Source organism: Coccidioides immitis, assembly GCF_000149335.2.
Source record: "Coccidioides immitis RS genomic scaffold supercont3.1, whole genome shotgun sequence".
In the NCBI taxonomy this organism is placed as follows: Eukaryota; Fungi; Ascomycota; class Eurotiomycetes; order Onygenales; family Onygenaceae; genus Coccidioides; species Coccidioides immitis.
Genome location: NW_004504310.1, coordinates 7,403,106 through 7,422,301, shown reverse-complemented (window position 1 = coordinate 7,422,301; position 19,196 = coordinate 7,403,106). Strand labels below are relative to the sequence as shown.

Below are 19,196 nucleotides of genomic sequence, written 5' to 3'. Positions count from 1 at the left end.
TTTGCAGGACACCTCCTCCGTCTGTACTCCGTACTGAGTAACTATCTCGGTAACCTCCCCAAGTGCTCTGCGTTCGTTTTTCTGGAGGTTGGGACGTGACCATGATACCTATTCTCTTATTCGCTCTTCAGCCCCCTTTCGTCGACACTGGTTTGTCTCAGGTGATGATTCGTCTGTATTCCTTACACTAATCAGATGCCTTTTTCCCCATTTCTCCTCTTCACTCTCTTTCCAAGCAAACGACCCTTTTGACGAGGTATTTGTGATCTATATGTTGGAATAACAGGCACCTCCTCGAGGAACCAGCTAGAGTTGTCTGCTATGGCACACCATCGCACGGAAGAGGACTTTGCTCCTGACCTACAGAACCCACCTTTGGATTTCAACCATAGCTCGATTCAAGATCAAGACTTCCTTGTGTCGGCCACATCCCAACAGTCTAGTACCGTCCCTCGTGTATTGCATGAAGCCGTCTACACGCCTGTAGCAAGTCCCCAGCCGCTGAAGCTGGTGGCTCTATTTAACACAGAACTTACACCGCCCCGGTTCCATGTTACTTATCGGTGGTGGGAAGAGGAGGCCTTACCCATCCTTTGGGCATTCAATATCGGCGATATCAAACGACTACTCCAATTTCGTCTATACGATGACGACGATTTCCCGAGAAGAATCTTGCAAAATAGAAACACTGCCACTTTAACGGAATTCGTTGCGTCTTTGTTCCCTCCAGGACAGCCGGGCCTTCTTGACCTTGCTCACCACGAGAAGGTCGATGAGATAATCCGTTTGTGCCAGAAAATCATTTTTCCAATCCCATGGAACTGGTTTCCCAATTATCTGAACGGTGTCAACCCTGTTACTATTGCCCTGGAAATCAATACAGAGAGTGTTCTACAGTTCAAAGCAATTTCTTTCGAGGACTGGGTGCGTTTTGCTCTTGGATACCCTACGATGTCTATCGTATGGTTCGTAGAGCAGCATCGAGAATTATATAATCTCCTTTCCGCCCATCTTGATAGGCATCCTGAGAAGGAGTGCATATATGTTGATGTGGAAAAGGTTAGTGTGAGAAGGCTCCAAAAACTGTCGACTTCAAGCTAAATGAGAACCAGCAACTCCGATCCCGTTGCCCATGGGCTCATCGAACGGTGCTACAGTGTTTGAAAGATAGGGGGCTTGCAAGTGAAAATACGATTCCGAACCACCGCGTGGCCAAATTCCTCATTGAACCGATACAAGCTCTGTTTAAGTCTCGTCCCAGGCCATTCGTCAAATTTCTTAAGAAGCTCTCGGTTCTTTCAATCCGTTTCTCTCGCAAATATCACGAAGACGTGGATATTAACTGGGCTACTCCTTTCGATGCGGAAATCCCCCATTTGGACGATTTTCTTGCATCAAGCCCTGCCCCGACACTAGCGAGAAGACTCACTTTCTCTGATGAGCGCGGATTTACTGGACTTTCGACCTTAAGTTTTGGTGAAGAAAACGGCCAACTACAAACTCTGGTTGATAATTGGCATTTACTTTCGATGTCAGTTGAAGAATGTTGTACGGCTTTTGTCGAAATGCTCCATTACTTCAAGGAGTGTGTAAAGGTAAGAGAGAAAATACATTTATATTATCAGCACTAAACATGATATTAACAACTTTCTCATACTCAGGCACTACTTAATATGAGAAACTATTATTCGGCTACGGCAATGCTCCATGGCCTTCAAGAAGCGCAACCTCGGCCATTTGATTCGCCCCTAATTGATTCGCTGGATTCTCTCTTCAACCTCTTAGACTCTACCGACAACTACGCAGCATATAGGCGAACTATGGGGGAGAAACCCGGTCTCCCATTCTTGCATCCTCATATCGCGGAATATCATACCAAGGGGCAGGGAGCTATTGCTGGCCTGTTTCCATTGTCCTTGTAGGATCAAACGGAGGATTCGCAATTGGCTTATCTTTAATCGGCATCGCCGTATTTTCTTCTCAGTTCGCATCTGAGCCCATGGTTTTAGACCGGCTGGCAGGGGAACGTTCTGTGGCGATACTGAGGGAGACCCACTGATCAAGAGCTGATTAACTTGTAGCCTGATTCCTGAAATTATATTGGCTTGATACCATGCCCTGGAATTACATATCAAAGCGCCACTGTCGTTACGGTTACAATACATCCTGTCATCATCAACGAATCTTTTCCAATTGAGAGGTATCAATTTACTTGAGCTCTTCCCCCGGTTTAGGTGAGATGGGCAATTATCCTTGCATATGCCTCAAGAATGCTGAGTCCCCGCTAGTTTGTTGAGCCTGGCAGCCAATCCGACCGCGCTAGGAGAATGGCCGTCCTTGCAGCAGTTTCCACAGGCGTGTGGATGGGGACCAATGGTTAAGCCGAGCATGATTGACGAGGTTTCATAGGATATGCCCGGGTATAGTTATAATTTCTAGAGCGGGCCATGCAACTTGCCTTCTCAACATACTTGAACCTTTCTGACAACCACTATCGGCTGGGAGAAAAGTACTAAGTATATGATTGGGGACACCGAGAAGGCTCGACACCCCACCCGTGGCGATGATTACATATATCACAGTCCATGCTGCTATCCAATGGGCTATCAGGTAATATACGCTCCGCTTATGGCGACGGTTGATCAGTTTCAGCTGGGTTCATCCGATGTTCGAGGTATCACGGCTAGCCCATCTAAGTATGGAATTTCAGTGTTTACTTTTGATTTTCAGTTACCAAGGTGGATTCTTTTCACTCATATTATATTTCCTTATGTTGCTGTTCTCCGCATTCTGCTGCGTGAAACCAGGCGCCCAGCTGCATACTTCCTGGTACGGTGAGAAAAGGACAGCCAGCCCGCATGGGTATAGTTCTTGGCCATTGGAGCCGGTACAAGTACAAATTGATGTATGATGTTTCGGTTTCCGAATTCTGAGAAGGGCTAAAACGCAACGGAGATCCTGATCTTCCAACTCATCCGTATGATCGTCTGGTGGTCGATGATGAAGTACCTCAGGTAAATCAATTCAATATGACTTTACACGATCTCAAATTTCCTGAGCTATCTATACCGGGTATTGAGACCCATGGGGCAATACCATCATCCAGTCAATAGGGTGCTAAAGGTTCCCGAACCGACCTTAGGTAGTCGTGGCCATCTTTGGGGCGTCCCTGGTTGAATTTTAAATGCCTAGGTCTGCACATTATGCACTGAGCATGCAGGTTGTAAATCTTGCATTTAGCGAGCACATACCCTCCTGGGGTGGCAATAAATGCAGGCCTATTGCACATTTGTGGCCTGTCGTGTATACGAGGTCCTACCCCCCCTTTTTTTTTTTGAACAATTTTCGAAAGCTGCTGCTGGTGGCCAACATCCCGGATGTAACGAGTCAGTGGCACATAGAATTTCTGTGCAGGGGAGATAGTTTGAACCGCTTCTGAGGCGCCATCGAGAAAGGCTACTTTCGAAATCCCTGTGTTGCCCAGTAGTTACGTTCAGGTCTGCACTGTTATGGAAAAAAAGGAAAAAAAAAAAAAAAAAAAAAAAAAAAATCAGGAATTTTTGTATCCTTCTGTTTACAATTGAGCCCAAGCCGAGATGGATCCTCCGTCAATACATACAAAGCACCCAACAAACCTCTCGCTATTTCAAACCAAAAGCTGAGCAAGATCTAGCCCAGAAATTAGATTGGTATGCATGTGCCATGGCATAACATATAATTGACCACTAACTAGCGACCCCTTACTGAAGGTGAAATCTTCATATCAAATGTCAAGAAGGGGATTCACAAATTTCTACTTCCACTGCCCGGTGTGCAGTTGTGGCCATGAGTTGCAGAACTTTTGTATCAAAAACGTCCTCAAGGTTGTCCGGTATCGCCTATCCATAGCTGATCTTGGAAGCTGAATACGAAGCTGCATTGAAGCATATCGCTGCACCTCTTTCGACTAAACAAAAGGCTTGGATCTCCTTAGGCAAATTTTCGATGTGTAGCGCCCAGCTAGTGTGGTGCTGTATGAAGGTCTACCCTTCATTGGTGCTTAGGCACTGGAAGAAAATTTTGGGTGTGGCAACCGGATTGCACGGAGGGAGAGAAGGCCCCGAGTTTCCCGTAATAGAGCAAGAAACATACGTGTCATGGGGTGACTTTGGAATGGAAGCTGTTCATGCTATCACTGGCCGCCCAATGCTTGCATCTTCGGCTTGCCCGGAGGGAGTTGTCATAGCTTTCCGGTGAGGTTTACTTGCTTGCGCTTGCAGGGTTGGAACTGCATACTGGCAAAGTTGATACTATGATTACAAGGAAATAAGACATGAATTCATTATAGGAAGATCCCATTGGCCCCGTATACCTCCTTGAGATACAACCGACGCCATTCTCCTTGATAAAAGGGTTCGTAACATTATTTTTTCTTATTGATTCACATGGATATCTTTTAATTGCTAGAAAACCTACCGCTACATACGTGACAATGGATGATAGGCAGTTTAGCGGCCAGCAAGAGCCATGGCACGGCGACGATCTCTCTCTTCAGCAATGGAGAGCTGTAAATCAGAGCATTAGCACTTATCGATGAGAAGTTCGTAATAAGAATAAGAACCTACCTTGACACCCTTGCCCTTAGGAAGACTGACCCAGGGCTTCTCATGGCCAATGACGAAGACGTTGGATTCACGAGTAGCGAAGGTGTTGTCAATAGCATCCTTGATGTGGACGATACCGAAACCACCCTCGTGGCGCTCACGGTGAGTGATGACACCAACACGACCCATGTTACGACCGCCAGTGGCCATGCAGATAACACCAGTATCGAACTTGATGAAGTCGGTGATCTTGCCAGTAGCAATGTCGATCTTCACGGTGTCGTTGACCTTGATGGCTGGGTCAGGGTAACGGATCCTAGAGTAGTCTGTATTAGCATTTCATGTTCCAAGGCTATCTTTCATCTTTCACCGTTTGTTTCCCAAGTTTCATGGAGATTATCGATTGGAGAATGTGATGATGTCGCGTCTTTCAATCCCCCACCCGAAATCAACCAAAGCTTGGTCCAACGTCTGAATGATGCGGAATATGATCAGAAACTCACGTTCTCGCATCGTGCGTAACCAAGAATGGGATTCCGCCCTTGCCCAACTGGACACGCTTGACTTTGCCCAACTTGTATTCGGCCTCCTCGCCGGAGATGCGGTGGACAGTGAAACGGCCCTTGGTGTCATAGATAAGACGGAAGTTCTCGCCGGTCTTCTCGATGCTGATGACGTCCATGAAGCCAGCTGGGTAGGTGGCATCGGTGCGGACCTTGCCGTCGACCTTGACGAGGCGCTGCATGAGGATGGCATTGGTCTCACGTCCGTTGAGGGCGTACTTCAACCTGTGATACGACAAATCTTAGATAACGCTCTTCTTTACAGAGTGAACAATTTTTTCAAAACCAACCTGTTACGGATGAAGACGATGAGAGGCAAGCAGTCTCGTAGCTTGTGAGGACCAGGGGATGGGCGAGGGGCATAGGCACCAGACAATTTGTCCAAGAGCCAGTGCGAGGGTGCGCTCAAGCGCTTCTGGTGCTTCTTTCTGTAGGCGAAATTGTCAGCAATGGGGGCGCATATGAAATGCTGACTATTTTTCAAAGGATAACTCACGGTCCACGGCCCATTTTGGATGTATTGTCGACTTGAACGCTTTGGTTGTCGAGTTGGTCGCGAGTCGAAGGTCAGAAAGATTTCGCGAAGGGGGAAACGAAAATGCGTTTGGTGTTGTGGAGCGGTTTGTTGGTCGAGCCCTAAAAATTGCCCTTTTTGGGGAAAGCGCAGTTTCCGTCCCTGCTGACATAACTAACTAGTTAATCACGCTAAACTTAATCTTAGATTTTGATTGTGAAAAGCGCCCGAAGCACATAGAAGATGTATTGTATTAACTATTTGCCTTGGATGAATTAATAACAGCTTTTTCCGTCTTTATGTATCATGACAAGCTTTTTGTTTTTACAAATAGCCCTTGATCACAGCAGCTTCCGCGTTGAGGATCGACGATCCCGCTGCGCCGATGACAGTGTTGTGGCTCAGAGCCGCAAACCTAATATCAAAATATCCACCTTTTTGGCCTTCTCGGATACGGCCAACGCTCACCGTATAGCCGCCAGACAGATCTCGGTCAAGCCTGGGCTGTGGTCGGTCAGGTTCATCAAAGACCTTGATGGCCTGTGGCGGAGCAGAGTAACAACCCAGTTTCTGAGCCTCGGATTGGTATTCTCTCATCGCTTGGGCAACCTGTTCCGCACTGGGAGGAGGGCGGTTCTTGAACCTTAGAGAGACAAATGCCATATGTCCATCTGTAACCCCGACTCGAGTGCACGTTGCGCCAACCCTGAGGCCTTCCTGCTCAACGAAGGCTGTGGCGTCCGCATTCAATGTACCAAGGATCTTTTGGGCCTCGGTTTCTAACTTATCTTCCTCTCCCGAAATGAAAGGAATAACGTTATCCACTATATCCATGCTCGGGACACCTGGATATCCAGCACCAGAGATCGCTTGTTCTGTAAAAACTTCAACTTCTTCGACAGGGCCGAACTTGGCTTGGAGAGCAGCGAATGGAATGACTATGCCAATGACAGCACAGTTGGAATTGCACACCAGGAAACCCTTGTTGAGGTTGTAATGCTTCCTCTGGTAAGGGATAAGGTCAAGATGCGAAGTATTGACGGTCGGGACGACCAACGGAACTGCTGGGTCGCGTCTATAGTTCTTCGCGTTCGAGAACACAGGAAGATCTGCCTTGATAAATTCCATCTCTACAAAGCACCAGATCCTTAGTTCAAGTCCAAGAAAGATTGCCAAGTCCAGGTCAAGCGGTAGCACCAACCTATTTCTCCAGCGATATCACTATCTAAGCCCGAGAACACAAGATCGCAGTCTTTGAAGTGCTCCGACCTGCAATCCCGTACAAGCAAGTTGGCGATCTTTTCGGAGATGGGCTTTGCCTGCTTCCATCTCACGGCATCCTTGTAGAGCTTGCCAGCGGAGCGAAATGATGCTCCAACAGCGTGTAATTCCAGGAAAGGGTGGTCAGCAAGGAGCAAGACGAAGCGTTGACCGACTGAGCCAGTGGCTCCCAGGACGCCTAATTGACGATTAGCACTGAAAACGGCATGGGGGGGTATTTGAGCAGGGATCGGACTCACCGCACTTTTTCTTAGGAACTGAGGCCATGGTAGACTAATTATGATGCCTTCTCGAAAAGAATGTTAATGACAAGGTTCGTCTGTGAGTAATGATGGAATTTCGAGCAAGCTGCGACTTCGGCGGAGTCACCGAGAAATTAGTTAGTCGGAGGGGTTCGCCGATAAGGAATGAGTTTAGATAAGCCCTCCTGTCGACGCTCAGCGATTGGCGGGGTTGCAAATTGACAGCAATTATCACTCGATCTTCCTGAGAGCCAATGCACGAGGTGGCGTTGAGGCAAGGGGAGGGAAATTATTAAAGCTTCCGCATGAATTCTCGAGGGCAAAGGGGATCCGCCCTCCATACAATCAGATGCTGTTCAAAAGCTTAATTGTCCTGAGAGTTGAAACTTTTGCCTCGTGTCTCTGCATGTTGTGGCGTTGGTGCCAGGGGGTGACTTCAACCGTTCACTCACAACTAACAAGAGATCAGGGATCTGTTTTGAGTAATAATAGAAGGCATTCTATATTTAGATGCTTCGGTGATTGACCGCCGCCTCGTCGATCTTAGAGCAGGGCATTAATGCTTACGAACCGCCGCTGGGGTACAAATGAGGTTATGAAAACAGATTCCTCTCTCTCCCATGGCATTCCTAGCTACAGTGCTGCAGGAGGTAGATTGAGTCAATTCTAGGAAGTTGTGATTGCAAAGATATCTCGCAAGCAGTAGGTTAATACTTTTTCATTATAGTACATATTATTCCATTTGTGTCTATCCAAAATCCAAAGGTACCGACCGCTCTAATTCATGAAACATCGAGGCAGGATCTCGGACATAGTTAGCACATTAGTTACTTTCTTTTCGCATCGAAGATTTTTCCAGGGTTGAGAAGCCAGTGCGGGTCGAGAGCCCGCTTAACACTTCGCATCACATCGATGGTTTCCGGACCCAGCTCCTTGATCAGAGACGACATTTTGCCCATCCCTACACCGTGCTCTCCCTGCATAAGTTACACGATCGGTCAGTTTATCACAGCTTGAAATTAGGTAAGGCTTTAGGGAATGAATTTACCGTGCAGGACCCTTCCATCTCAATAGCGCGATCAACCATGTCGTAAACAACTTTTTCGACTTTCGCACGCTGCTCCGGATTCTTTCTATCGTACATGATGCTTGCGTGGAAGTTTCCATCACCGACGTGGCCAAGGACGCAAGCATACATTCCAAGATCATCAAGATCCTTTTTCGATAGTTCTAGAATGGCGAGTTAGCCTCTAGGATAAGCTATGAATTTTCGGAGACTGACCGATAATATCTGGTAATCTGGAAAGGGGCACTGCAACATCTGTGGACCAGACATCGCTCGAACCATCCTCTCTCAAGGCGAGCATACTCCAGAGTGACTCTTTTCGCGCAGACCATAAATCACGACCTTCCTTGTCGTTCCTGGCGAATTCAAAGGAGGTGCCTCCGCTCTGTTTTGCAATGCCTTTTGTGATGCTTATGCTTTCAGAGACGCCGGACTTCGTGCCAGAGAATTTAAAGAATAATGTTGGGCATTCTTTCCATACCCGGTTTGTGCCACCTGCTCTGTTGATAATGCTCATCTGGACTTCATCAAGGATTTCCATGCATTGGATGGGAACTCCCCTCCGCATGACACGCATCGCCGCGCTTGCAGCGTCCCGGATGCTATTAAATGTAGCCACACCCACTCTAGTCTGCTCGGGTATGACGGCTAGTTTTAGGGTGATTTCAGTAACAATTCCAAGCGTACCCTCTGAACCTACAAACATGCCAGTCAAGTTATAGCCAGCAGAGCTCTTCCGTGGCCGATGTCTTGTTTTGATAATTCGGCCATCTGCAAGGACAACGGTCAAATTAATAACCCAATCTTTCATGGTTCCGTAGCGCACAGCGTTGGTACCACTGCAATTCGTCCCAACCATGCCTCCGATCCTAGCTGGTGGTCCCGGATCGATGGGAAAGAATAGTCCTGTATCTTTAAGCTCTTCATTGAGCTGAATCCATTGCATCGATGGCTGAACGACGACGTCCAAATCATCTTCATGCAGCTCAATGATCTTGTCCATATGCAAAAAGTCTATGCTTATCCCTCCGTGCGGGGCTGAAAAATTTCCCTCCAAACTCGAACCACCGGAGTATGGGACCATTGGCACCCGATATTTGTGGCATACTTGTGCAATCTTGGAAACCTGTTCCGTGTCTTTGGGATAGGCCACGGCGACAGGCAATCGGTCGCTGTTAACCGTCGACCACTCCGAATATCCATGTAAATGCAAGACTTCATCGTCTGTACTGATCGCCTCCTCCCCAAGGATTTCTCTCAGCTCAGCAATTGCCTATTATTCACCGTTAGTATAATCCGTACCACATTCCACACCTAGAACAGCATCTCGATACCTTCTCCATTTCTTCGAGTGTCCCGTACTTTAGATCATTCGCAATTACGGTCTGCTGAGACTCGGAGTAGTACTTGCCAAAGACATAGCCCGAGGCGATAGCAGCAGCAGCGGCCACTACTATCTGACTTGTTTTCCAGGAAGTTGATGTTGAAGACTTGGATGCATTTTGGGGGTGTGTAGCGCTGCTATTCCATCTCCGTCGGGTGGCCTGAACAGGAAGACCTTGCTGACGGGGTGCAACGTTGACACCGCGCCGTGAAAATTGGGCGGCAGCTCGACTAAAAGCTTTCATGAGATATACGAGATACGGAGCTTATTGCTTGAGAAGGGAGTAGTACGAAGTAAAGACACAAAATTCAAGTTGAGAGTTGGGAACTTCCGCTGAAAACATTTACTCGCACTTGGCATGGGGGAACTGGGGATTAAATACTTCGTATAAAAAGGTCGATTCTTTCTTACGGTGGTATTCTCCAGTTAAGGATGTGAAAGAGCTCAAGCTATCGCTCCTGTCTGCAATCTACTCCATACGTCTGCGGAGGAGCGAGCCGAGATAAAAAAGAACATGATACCACTTGACTAGATGACTAAGCGGTATTGGAAGTCGTTTAGAAGTGCGCCGGTAAAGTCAATACAGAATTACAAGGCATCTCGATGAAATGTTCCTTCACTGATCTTACCATGTTTCTTCGTCTTTCCCACTTGGCACCGTGAATTTGGGGGGGGTTGATTTAGCTTGCTAGTTTGGCGACTTTGGCGAGGGTCCAAAGACCCTGGTTATGCAAAAATTTAGCAATTTTACCTTGCTACTTTGTCAATCCTTCCAATCATCCAATTCTTAAAGTGAAAATATGAGAAGCAATTTGCATGTGTGTTATTCAAAAATTTAATCAAGCCTCATGTTCTAGCAGGGCTAGATGGAACTTCTAATGCTAAATTTACGTGAAAGTTACAAGTTGACTACTGACTAAGAAGATACTAGGGCCTGGGAGCGAGGGCATAATAGCGTGCTTCCACCATGGTCTAGATGTTAAAGCCGAGAGGGTTGCGGCGCCCGTTCTCCCAAGGTAGCTTCACCCCTGCCAATGCTCGGCATCTTGCCGGGTAGCTTGCAAGATAACCGGCGCCGTCCCTGGTCCAATCAATATGGGGAGAGCCACACTCAAAACAGCGCTCAGGCTCTCCCCCTGATCTGTTCCCATCGACCAGGCGGTCAACGGGAATCGGCTGACGCTGCCCTTGCAATGGGTGATAATAACGATGCATGTCTCTGCAAGATCGACGATCCTGACCATGTGAAATTTCGGAGCAATTTAAATGAATTGACGGCTCAAAACCCGAAGTAAAATTTCTCTCGTCCATAAACGGAGTACTCCGTGCAATGTCGGGATCCAGTGAGCGTTTCGCCGTTTCGGCGCAAGTTTCGAGAGCTCTTCGATGCGCCGACGCTAAAAAAAGGGAATGCGGGGAATACGGAATATTTCCGGCATGATATTAGAACCACGACGACTTTTCCAGCCCGTTTTGACCATACGGGTCGAGTTTTAAGTGTTTTGCTGTTGAAGAAGGCTGGCGCGGTCCAGAACGAAACCATGAATCGTTTCTGAGACGAAGTGGGAGTTTTTTTTGCATCAGGGATCGGGAGGATGGAGCAGCCGGATTTTGTGGGAGTTGGTTGCGGAGGCAACGGTGACATCGTTAGAACTTCAACTTTGATGCGACTTTCCTCTCACCCCAGGATCCTTAATAATAATAGCCGGATGGAGTAGCATTAACTCGCTCAGCACGGTCTATGCTGAAAGAAAACAACAGTGAAAAACCGAAAGTCAAAATTCATTGCATTGTGTATGTACTGTACATAACTGCGGCATAGCTGTTTGATTTCAAGGTGCGTGCTATACCCATCAGCTATCGGCATCGAGATAGCCGGGGCAATCCTGTTTCCGTCCAAAGAAAAGTGGGTGTCGAGAAAGGCAGAGAGAGTATGGCACCAAAGTATTCGTTTCATGGCTGATGGCCCGGGACTAGGATCTCCATGATATTATATGTTCGGGTGAGCATCCCTCCAAACGCCTGCGTTTGTGGGCAGATTGTAAACCATGCTAGGTTCATTTCCTTGTATCTGCTACGTCGGATGTCTTGGAGTAGTGGCCGTATATAGTCTGGATATTTATATCTTTGGGTAAGCTGTCGGCACGAGATGGAGAACAGTTTCTCTCATGCAATTGCTTCGTCCAGTTGGTTTGAACCACGGGTTCTGACATTTATTGTTAAGTGTTCGTGGAGCTATTTCGAGATGCAATTTTGACCGCAGAATGGGTGATTCTTGATAATCTTCCGGAAAAAAACATTTGGATCTTGTGCGGATCGAAATGGGGAGAAGCAAGATATCCAGAATGATGGTGCATCAATCCTATCTGGACGGTGTGTCGAAGGCTTTTTGCCGATTTTGTCCAACCCACTACCAATTCTTTCGTTATTCCTGCAAGGCTTCAGGACTTTGTTTCCAGGTCGATGGAAATGACACTTCATCGACGAAAGACTCTTTCTGGCCTCTCTACCGAGTCATTAACTGTATTCGAGACAGTGGCCTTGAAATGCAGCCAGGACAAATTCTGGTAAACTTTCACTGCGAGTGCGCAAAAGTCCTACCCGACCCGGGTGCCTATATGAGCAATCTGCCGAGATAAGCCACGATTGCAAAGTTTGCAACTACTCCGCAACTATTCACATCCCAAAAGCCGCATTGGTTCCTCTCCATTTGCTAATTCTTTTGATGCGACAAGAGCCTGAAAACCTTGGATCCAGCTTTCTTACGTGCAATCCCGGAGGAGTTTTGGGAGTAATCCGTTGCCAGAAAGGAGCCTGGATAAACACTAATAGACGCGGATGATGGCAAGCCTGCATATCAGCATGTTTATACGCACGTTATAATTACTATGGCAGGGCTTTGTTCTTCTAACCTCCACGTGGAAACGCCAATTCCTTCAATGAGATTTGAGATGGAAATGCTAACCGCAAGGTACGAAGAAAGCAAAAAAAATTTTTTGTAAAAAGTTAAAGCACAAAGCAATCCGGGTTTCGGAGCTGATCGCGAGGTTTGTTAACAATCAGCCTCATCTTAGCGTGGAGCATATCACTACAGGTGTGAAAACTATCCAGCATATTATGAGGTGCCGATATTGATTTCAAGATCTTCGGAGGGAGCCAACTCAAGACAATCTAGTGGGATTGGGAAGAATGTACGGGCTATACGGCGGCCGGCCTTTTTGCCTCAACGGCGTCGGCCATGCCTAGTCCGAGTCCCAAACGGCGAAGGAGTACCAGTCAGTTATCGACGACGACTCGTGAAAGTGGAGGAAATTTTGAACGGACCAGGATTGCCCAACATACCCTTCGACTTGCAGGCGGCCACTGATCGATCGAGTTGGATACCAACGGTCCAGTCAGAAGCAATCATCTCCTTTTCTGGTAGTTACTAGGTCTTACCGCTTGCATGGCGCAGCAAAGTTCATTCCGAAGGAAAATCGATTTTCGAGAATATCCCGAAATTTAATTTCATAGATGAAAATCTCGAACGAGTACGCTGTATAGTGACAAGTTCTTTCCTGGACATTATATATCAGGGGATTTTCGCATTTCTTCGCAAAGCCATGATGGTGATTCTCCAACGTTGCAATTACTGATATTACTGAGACAGTGAATAAATAGCTAATTTCCCTCAGTAATATGCAGGTTCCCTCTGATTCTTTGAATAGGAATGCGGGTTTCAGCCAGCGGGAACCTGCAGCTGGATCTTGTCCTGTTATTTTTGCTTCACCCACAGGAAGTTTGCTGTTTTCGTACACTGCATATCCTGCAAACAAGAGATGAAATCTCAGCGGCCAGTCATTTTACTCCCAGAATTCACCGGTCATTGAGTGATACCGATGAAATTTGTTTCAATGGAGCCGGAATAGGTTGCTTCAAATTCGGACTACTTTTAAAAGGGCACCTCCGTCCCTGATTTTCCTATAATTTCCCTTGTCTGACTGCCACTTTCTACTCTTTGTATATCAACTTCGTGGGAATATTGCGTTGCTTTTAAAGCTGTGTTTTAGCGGGACTCTATATAAATTCTCATACCCTTGGAGGAGACAGGGACAGCATTTTCCATGGTGAGTTCCACTTCCCATATGCTATGTATTTTTAAAGTTGTTTCCTATGGAATACACCGCAAAGATGTGTATCCTGCACATGCCTCCATATAGAAGCACATAAACATAAGTCAGAAAGCCCTAAATTTTTGGCATTACTTACACACCAGCTCACCGCAGTGTTGGTGGGTATATCCGGACGTAAAGCTGACTCTTTCTTCCTCTGCAGGACCAAGCATTAGGACCCTCAATTTCGAGGTGGAGCCGACGGAAGAAGCGCCAGCGCTCTCAAAGGGCCAAAAAGGGTGGGATAGTAAGGAAGTTGGCGAAGGAAAGCCCGGGCCTGGCGCAAGGGCGACATTCACGGCCCTGGCCACAACCGCATCTGCAGCAACACAGCTGCACTCTGATCGCCCAGCCATGGATGACTGTGCAGGGCGATGTTGACATTCCCTGTGCACGCCGGATGGTTTTGTCTGCACCAGCGGCTGTTGCTATGGAGGGCGCTGGTAGCCAGAAAGGGTAAGCCTGAGCAAAATTCCGGCTGAGAGAACTCACTTTTTGCCTGTTCTTTGTGTGATTTCGCTTGATGCCGTGCTAACATTCACATTCACCTTCCTTCCCTTCTGTTCCTCTCACCGCAGCCCCTCTCGTCTTCTCAGTTAAATCCTCTCTCATCCTTGAGCTTGCTCAGTTTCCCATCCTCTTTCAAGAGTACTCTTCCTTCATATTTTCACTGTTTCTCAGTCAATCTTCTCTTCAACAGCGGACAATGGCTTATTTTCGTCCTCGTATCCCCAGTCAGCGCCAACCTATCGCCATGCCCAGCATGGAAGACCGACAGCGGGCTTCTCGGCTCTTTGCAAGCTGGGCGTCCTGGGAATCCCTTACTGTCAACATTTCAGGGCTCCCAAAGGATATCAGCACATTCACGATTTGGCGGTCCTTTAAAGTCTACGGTTCCATCGAATGGGTCGAAATATTCGAAGACACGAAAGGGAGGCAGGATGGCAGGGGGAAAATTCGGTTTCGGTGAGTCTGCAAGACGTTACTGATTTTATGCCGTCTATGCTTACATCAAATTTTTATTTGTACCCAGGCCTCCTCCGCGGGAAGTCTTTTGCCCAGATCGAAGGCACATTCTTGAGCTCGACGATGGCCAGCGTTGCCTGCTTCAGGTGCACATTAGCCCAAGGAAGCCTTCGAACCAGATTCCAAGCCCTATAAATCTGGGGGTAATGTACCCAATGACAACGGTATGTCACCAGCTTATATTGGAGCGCGATACCAACGTGAAACTGAACTTTTCCTAGGAGATCTCAGTGGGGAAACTAGACTTTGGGACATTAATAGATAAAGACATGATGCTCTCTCTCAGAACCGTTGATTCGAGCCGAATGGGTCAGATTCGATTCATAGTTGATCTCAATCGTCGCGAAATAGTTGTGTTCTTTAACCTGTCTTTTTTTGACCCCCGTCTTTCGTCACGGTCTCCCCTTATTTACAGCTACCGTTTCCGTATCCCATTTGTTCATCTTTCCCGTGTTCTACGGACTAAAGAATTAGGCGATTCATCATTGGTGATTGTTTTGGACACGCCGCCAATATATCACAGGAGATTGAATGACGTGACAGTCACTTTCTCTGACACCGAAAATACGTGGAAAGAGTCCGACTGTTGGTTCCGACAAACAGATATTCCTTACTCCCAAAATGAAGCCGCGCAAGCGCCGCTGAGCTTGCGAAAGGCACAATCTCTAATAAATATCGGTAAGATCGTCCTAACCTTCGAGGCTGACGATCTTTGGCTAACATTGTTCTTGTCAGGACGCTGGACGACTTTTAGACTGACTTTCCGCAATCTTGATGATTCCAGCATTCAAAAGCTTGAGGTACTCCAAAATATTTATACGGACTTTAACGTTGAAGTCCAGGATGCTCCAGCATTCGGGGTCAGCGCGGATTCCGCAGCCATACCAGCATGGAGGTGGATTGATCCACCTATCCGCGGCTCAAAACGAACTCCTTCGCTACAAGAATTGGTAGAAGAGGACTATACACCCCTTCCATTTAGTGTCAGATACCAGCTGGAAGTTTGCTTGTCTCATGGGCTTCTAAACGAATATACCATAGGTAAAGAGTTTGTGGCTGCTCTTGTTGCACTTGGCGAAACGAAAGCAAGAGAGTTGCTGGAGCATGTTGCAAGTGAGAAGCATGTGTATTATGACCCAAAGAAAATATTTGACATATTATTTGTCAAGCCAGCGACGAGCCGCAGAATTCCAAAATACTGTTGCTATATGAGAACGGCACGAGTGACCCCTTCGACGGTCTATTTTGGCACTCCTTCTGTTGATATCACAAACCGCGTGATCAGACATTATATTGAATACGCTGATCGATTTCTCCGTGTTCGTTTCACCGATGAGAAATTCGAAGGAAGGATCCAACCGAGCCATAACAATACTATGGATGAGGTATTTACCCGCGTTAAACGTACAATGATGAACGGCATCACACTCGGTGACCGGCATTATGAGTTCCTCGCTTTTGGAAACTCTCAGTTCCGCGAACACGGGGCTTATTTCTTTGCTTCCTTACCACATCTGACAGCTGCCAATATTCGTGCGTGGATGGGCCATTTTAGTGACATCAAGGAGATTGCAAGGCATGCCGCGCGTCTTGGTCAGTGCTTTTCAACAACTCGGGCAGTCACCGGTTGCCCCGTGCAAATCCGTGAGATAGAAGATATTCAAAGAAATGGATATACGTTCTCAGATGGCGTCGGTCGCATTTCAAGATTCCTCGCGCAAATGGTCATGACTGAATTTAAAATCAAAACCCCATGTGGGGAGCCTCCGTCTGTCTTTCAATTCAGACTTGGTGGCTGTAAGGGAATCTTGACTGTTTCTCCAGAAGCTCAACGCCAACAAGTCCATATTCGCAAGAGTCAATACAAGTTTCCAGCCATACATAATGGGCTTGAAGTCATTCGGCATTCGCATTTCTGTATGGCAAGTTTGAACCGCCAGCTCATCGTCGTGTTATCTAGCCTTGAAGTACCAGATGAAGTCTTTCTTGAAAAGCTCAGGATGATGCTTGGAAATCTTGAATTGGCCATGACTAGTGAAACTCAGGCTATCCATCTGCTTCACAAGTATATTGATCCTAACCAAATGACCCTTGTGTTGGCGGAGATGATTCAGGATGGCTTTCAGAGTTCAAAAGAACCGTTTGTCACTTCACTGCTCGAGTTATGGCGTGCATGGCAGATCAAATATCTCAAGGAGAAAGCGAAGATTATCATTGAAGAAGGCGCTTGCTTGTTCGGCTGCCTCGATGAAACAGGGACACTCAAAGGCCTTTTTCATGACAACATTCCTTCTAAGGACGCATCCTACGAAGAAAGGCTCGCCTGCCTTCCTGAGATTTTTGTTCAGATTTCACGCGCCAATAATGATGGGAAATATGAAATTATCGAGGGACCTTGCATAATTGCCCGAAATCCTTCCTTGCATCCGGGCGACATCCGGGTCGTAAAGGCTGTCAATGCACCTGCCCTACACCATCTTAGGGATGTGATTGTATTCCCACAGACAGGAGATAGGGATATCCCAAGCATGTGTTCGGGTGGTGACTTGGATGGTGATGATTACCTGGTCATTTGGGACCAAGATCTCCTTCCAAAAGACTGGTTCAAACAGCCAATGAATTATGCACCATCAGTTAAAGCTCTTCGTCTATCTCGTGATGTCACTGTCAATGATATCACTTCTTTCTTCGTGACATACATGAAGAACGATCGTCTTGCCCAGATTGCTCATTCACATCTGGCATGGGCGGATTATTTGGAGAAAGGTGTCAACGATTCAAAGTGCATAAGGCTAGCGGAATTGCACTCTGCGGCAGTTGATTACAACAAAACTGGGATTCCAGCCAAAATGACGAAGGATCTGGCACCTCGCAAATGGCCACACTTCATGGAGAAAAAGCACAAGCCAAAGGACGCCCAGTATATTTCGCAAAAGATTCTGGGGAAGCTATATGATATTGTGGAACGGGTGAATTATAGGCCAAAACTTGAAGCACCATTCGACGATCGGATTCTGAATAGCGGTATTGAGGTAAACGATGACCTTCTGGCTGTAGCTGCCGAGTTAAAGGTGCTATACGATGCCGATATGTGCAGGATCATGGCACAACATGAGATTAAAACCGAGTTCGAAGTGTGGTCAACCTTTGTCCTAAGCCATTCTAACATGAGCAAGGACTATAAATTCCATGAAGAGATTGGTCAAATCTCATGTGCTCTCCGGGAACGATTCCGTAACCTTTGCTGTGAAAAAGCAGGTGGTAAAAATTTTGAGCACCTAGCACCCCTTGCCGTTGCAATGTACAAAGTCACTTGCAATGAAATGACGCAAGCACTAGCAAAGATAAAGGCAAGGTACGGCGAAGACGATGATCAAAGCCCATGGTCAGAGCATGAAGAGAAACTGCCGTTGATCAGCTTTCCATGGCTGCTCCAGCCCGTTCTCGGGAAGATTGTCAATAAACACTACGACCCCGCATGTCTTGAGGAAGTAGGTTTGTGGTCTGGTCAAGCTTCGTTCAAAAAGCGCAAAGACGGCATCGATGGAAATTCATCCGGTACACGCGATGTAGAGACCGCAGGTGGCGTTCAACATGCTGGAGAAGTGCTCGAACTGTTTCAGGGTCCTAACTATGATCCCAGGACTGGCCTCGACGCAACTTTCGATAGACCTGGGGCATCCCCAGGAGAGACTGATGATCTTGCCAAAGTTCCCCTGGGAAACAGGAGTCCTACTATTGAAGGGTCAAGTCAGCTTATCAACCTTGGTGAAGAACTCTCCACTTCAGGTTCCCTAGTACCGACTTCGTTGGATTCGATGATGAACTTGATGAGCGTTATTGATCAACCAACTGACCCAAACATAAAGCGAACCTCCGAGCTAATTCCAACAAGAGCACAACTTATGGAAAATGGGCAGGTGTTGGCAGATAATGATCTAATTGATCATCCCTCAACGCTTCTTCAAAAAGAGCCTCTGCCGGAAAATGATGAAGTGGAAGACATTATTGAACAAGAAGGGGAGATCAAGCCGTCGGCGATCGATGAGCTGGAGGCATTGCTTGGCATGTGAACACTTTGGGAACGCGTTTACTAGTTGGTTTGGCTTTCTTGAGACCACCGAGTATGAAATACAAAGGTTAGGGGCGATTCGGAAGTGCATGCTTCGTAGACTTGGACTTGTTCAATCACGTTGTGGAGTAGTAATGGGTTTGTTGATGGTTGCATGATGGACTGTAATTCCTGGACTAGACTTATTTTATAACCCTGAAATTTTCCATCTAATTGGTGATCTGTAAACCGCGAGGAATTTCGCCAAGTGTGTTGTAGTTGAGACTGCGAGCTTTTCATGGTAGAGAAGAAACGCCCTTCCCGTTCACACACAC

The 19,196-nt window shown here is 47.0% G+C and overlaps 8 protein-coding genes across 8 annotated transcripts; 5 read left to right on the top strand and 3 right to left on the bottom strand.

Moving 5' to 3' along the window:
• Positions 1-321: 321 nt before the first annotated feature.
• On the top strand, positions 322-1,922 carry CIMG_00389 (uncharacterized protein; the record flags this gene model as incomplete). The annotated part of the gene is made up of 3 exons (XM_001246617.2): positions 322-1,059; positions 1,113-1,595; positions 1,662-1,922. 3 exons carry the CDS (start codon positions 322-324, stop codon positions 1,920-1,922), a joined length of 1,482 nt encoding a protein of 493 aa, XP_001246618.2.
• Positions 1,923-2,520: 598 nt separating this feature from the next.
• Positions 2,521-2,838, top strand: CIMG_00390 (uncharacterized protein; the record flags this gene model as incomplete). Its single annotated transcript, XM_001246618.2, has 1 exon — positions 2,521-2,838. The coding sequence occupies one exon, from the start codon at positions 2,521-2,523 to the stop codon at positions 2,836-2,838; it is 318 nt and encodes a 105-aa protein (XP_001246619.2).
• Positions 2,839-4,314: 1,476 nt separating this feature from the next.
• CIMG_00391 (40S ribosomal protein S4) lies at positions 4,315-5,706 on the bottom strand. The gene is made up of 5 exons (XM_001246619.2): positions 5,643-5,706; positions 5,437-5,574; positions 5,087-5,371; positions 4,605-4,899; positions 4,315-4,544 (listed from the first exon to the last, which is right to left on the bottom strand). Exons 1-5 carry the CDS (start codon positions 5,654-5,656, stop codon positions 4,488-4,490), a joined length of 789 nt encoding a protein of 262 aa, XP_001246620.1. The 5' UTR covers positions 5,657-5,706; the 3' UTR covers positions 4,315-4,487.
• Positions 5,707-5,886: 180 nt separating this feature from the next.
• Positions 5,887-7,428, bottom strand: CIMG_00392 (aspartate-semialdehyde dehydrogenase). The gene is made up of 3 exons (XM_001246620.2): positions 7,181-7,428; positions 6,862-7,119; positions 5,887-6,790 (listed from the first exon to the last, which is right to left on the bottom strand). Exons 1-3 carry the CDS (start codon positions 7,206-7,208, stop codon positions 5,985-5,987), a joined length of 1,092 nt encoding a protein of 363 aa, XP_001246621.1. The 5' UTR covers positions 7,209-7,428; the 3' UTR covers positions 5,887-5,984.
• Positions 7,429-8,010: 582 nt separating this feature from the next.
• Positions 8,011-10,087, bottom strand: CIMG_00393 (glycolate oxidase, subunit GlcD; the record flags this gene model as incomplete). Its single annotated transcript, XM_001246621.2, has 4 exons — positions 9,584-10,087; positions 8,466-9,522; positions 8,232-8,413; positions 8,011-8,160 (listed from the first exon to the last, which is right to left on the bottom strand). Exons 1-4 carry the CDS (start codon positions 9,875-9,877, stop codon positions 8,011-8,013), a joined length of 1,683 nt encoding a protein of 560 aa, XP_001246622.1. The 5' UTR covers positions 9,878-10,087.
• A 580-nt stretch (positions 10,088-10,667) lies between these two features.
• On the top strand, positions 10,668-11,703 carry CIMG_12878 (uncharacterized protein; the record flags this gene model as incomplete). Its single annotated transcript, XM_001246622.2, has 2 exons — positions 10,668-11,470; positions 11,611-11,703. One exon carries the CDS (start codon positions 10,668-10,670, stop codon positions 10,926-10,928), a length of 261 nt encoding a protein of 86 aa, XP_001246623.2. The 3' UTR covers positions 10,929-11,470; positions 11,611-11,703.
• Positions 11,704-12,179: 476 nt separating this feature from the next.
• On the top strand, positions 12,180-13,455 carry CIMG_12877 (uncharacterized protein; the record flags this gene model as incomplete). Its single annotated transcript, XM_004445894.1, has 5 exons — positions 12,180-12,243; positions 12,466-12,604; positions 12,728-12,908; positions 13,065-13,163; positions 13,318-13,455. The coding sequence occupies 5 exons, from the start codon at positions 12,180-12,182 to the stop codon at positions 13,453-13,455; spliced, it is 621 nt and encodes a 206-aa protein (XP_004445951.1).
• Positions 13,456-14,490: 1,035 nt separating this feature from the next.
• CIMG_00395 (RNA-directed RNA polymerase) lies at positions 14,491-18,936 on the top strand (the record flags this gene model as incomplete). Its single annotated transcript, XM_001246623.2, has 4 exons — positions 14,491-14,750; positions 14,818-14,974; positions 15,032-15,488; positions 15,546-18,936. 4 exons carry the CDS (start codon positions 14,491-14,493, stop codon positions 18,881-18,883), a joined length of 4,212 nt encoding a protein of 1,403 aa, XP_001246624.2. The 3' UTR covers positions 18,884-18,936.
• Positions 18,937-19,196: the final 260 nt, after the last annotated feature.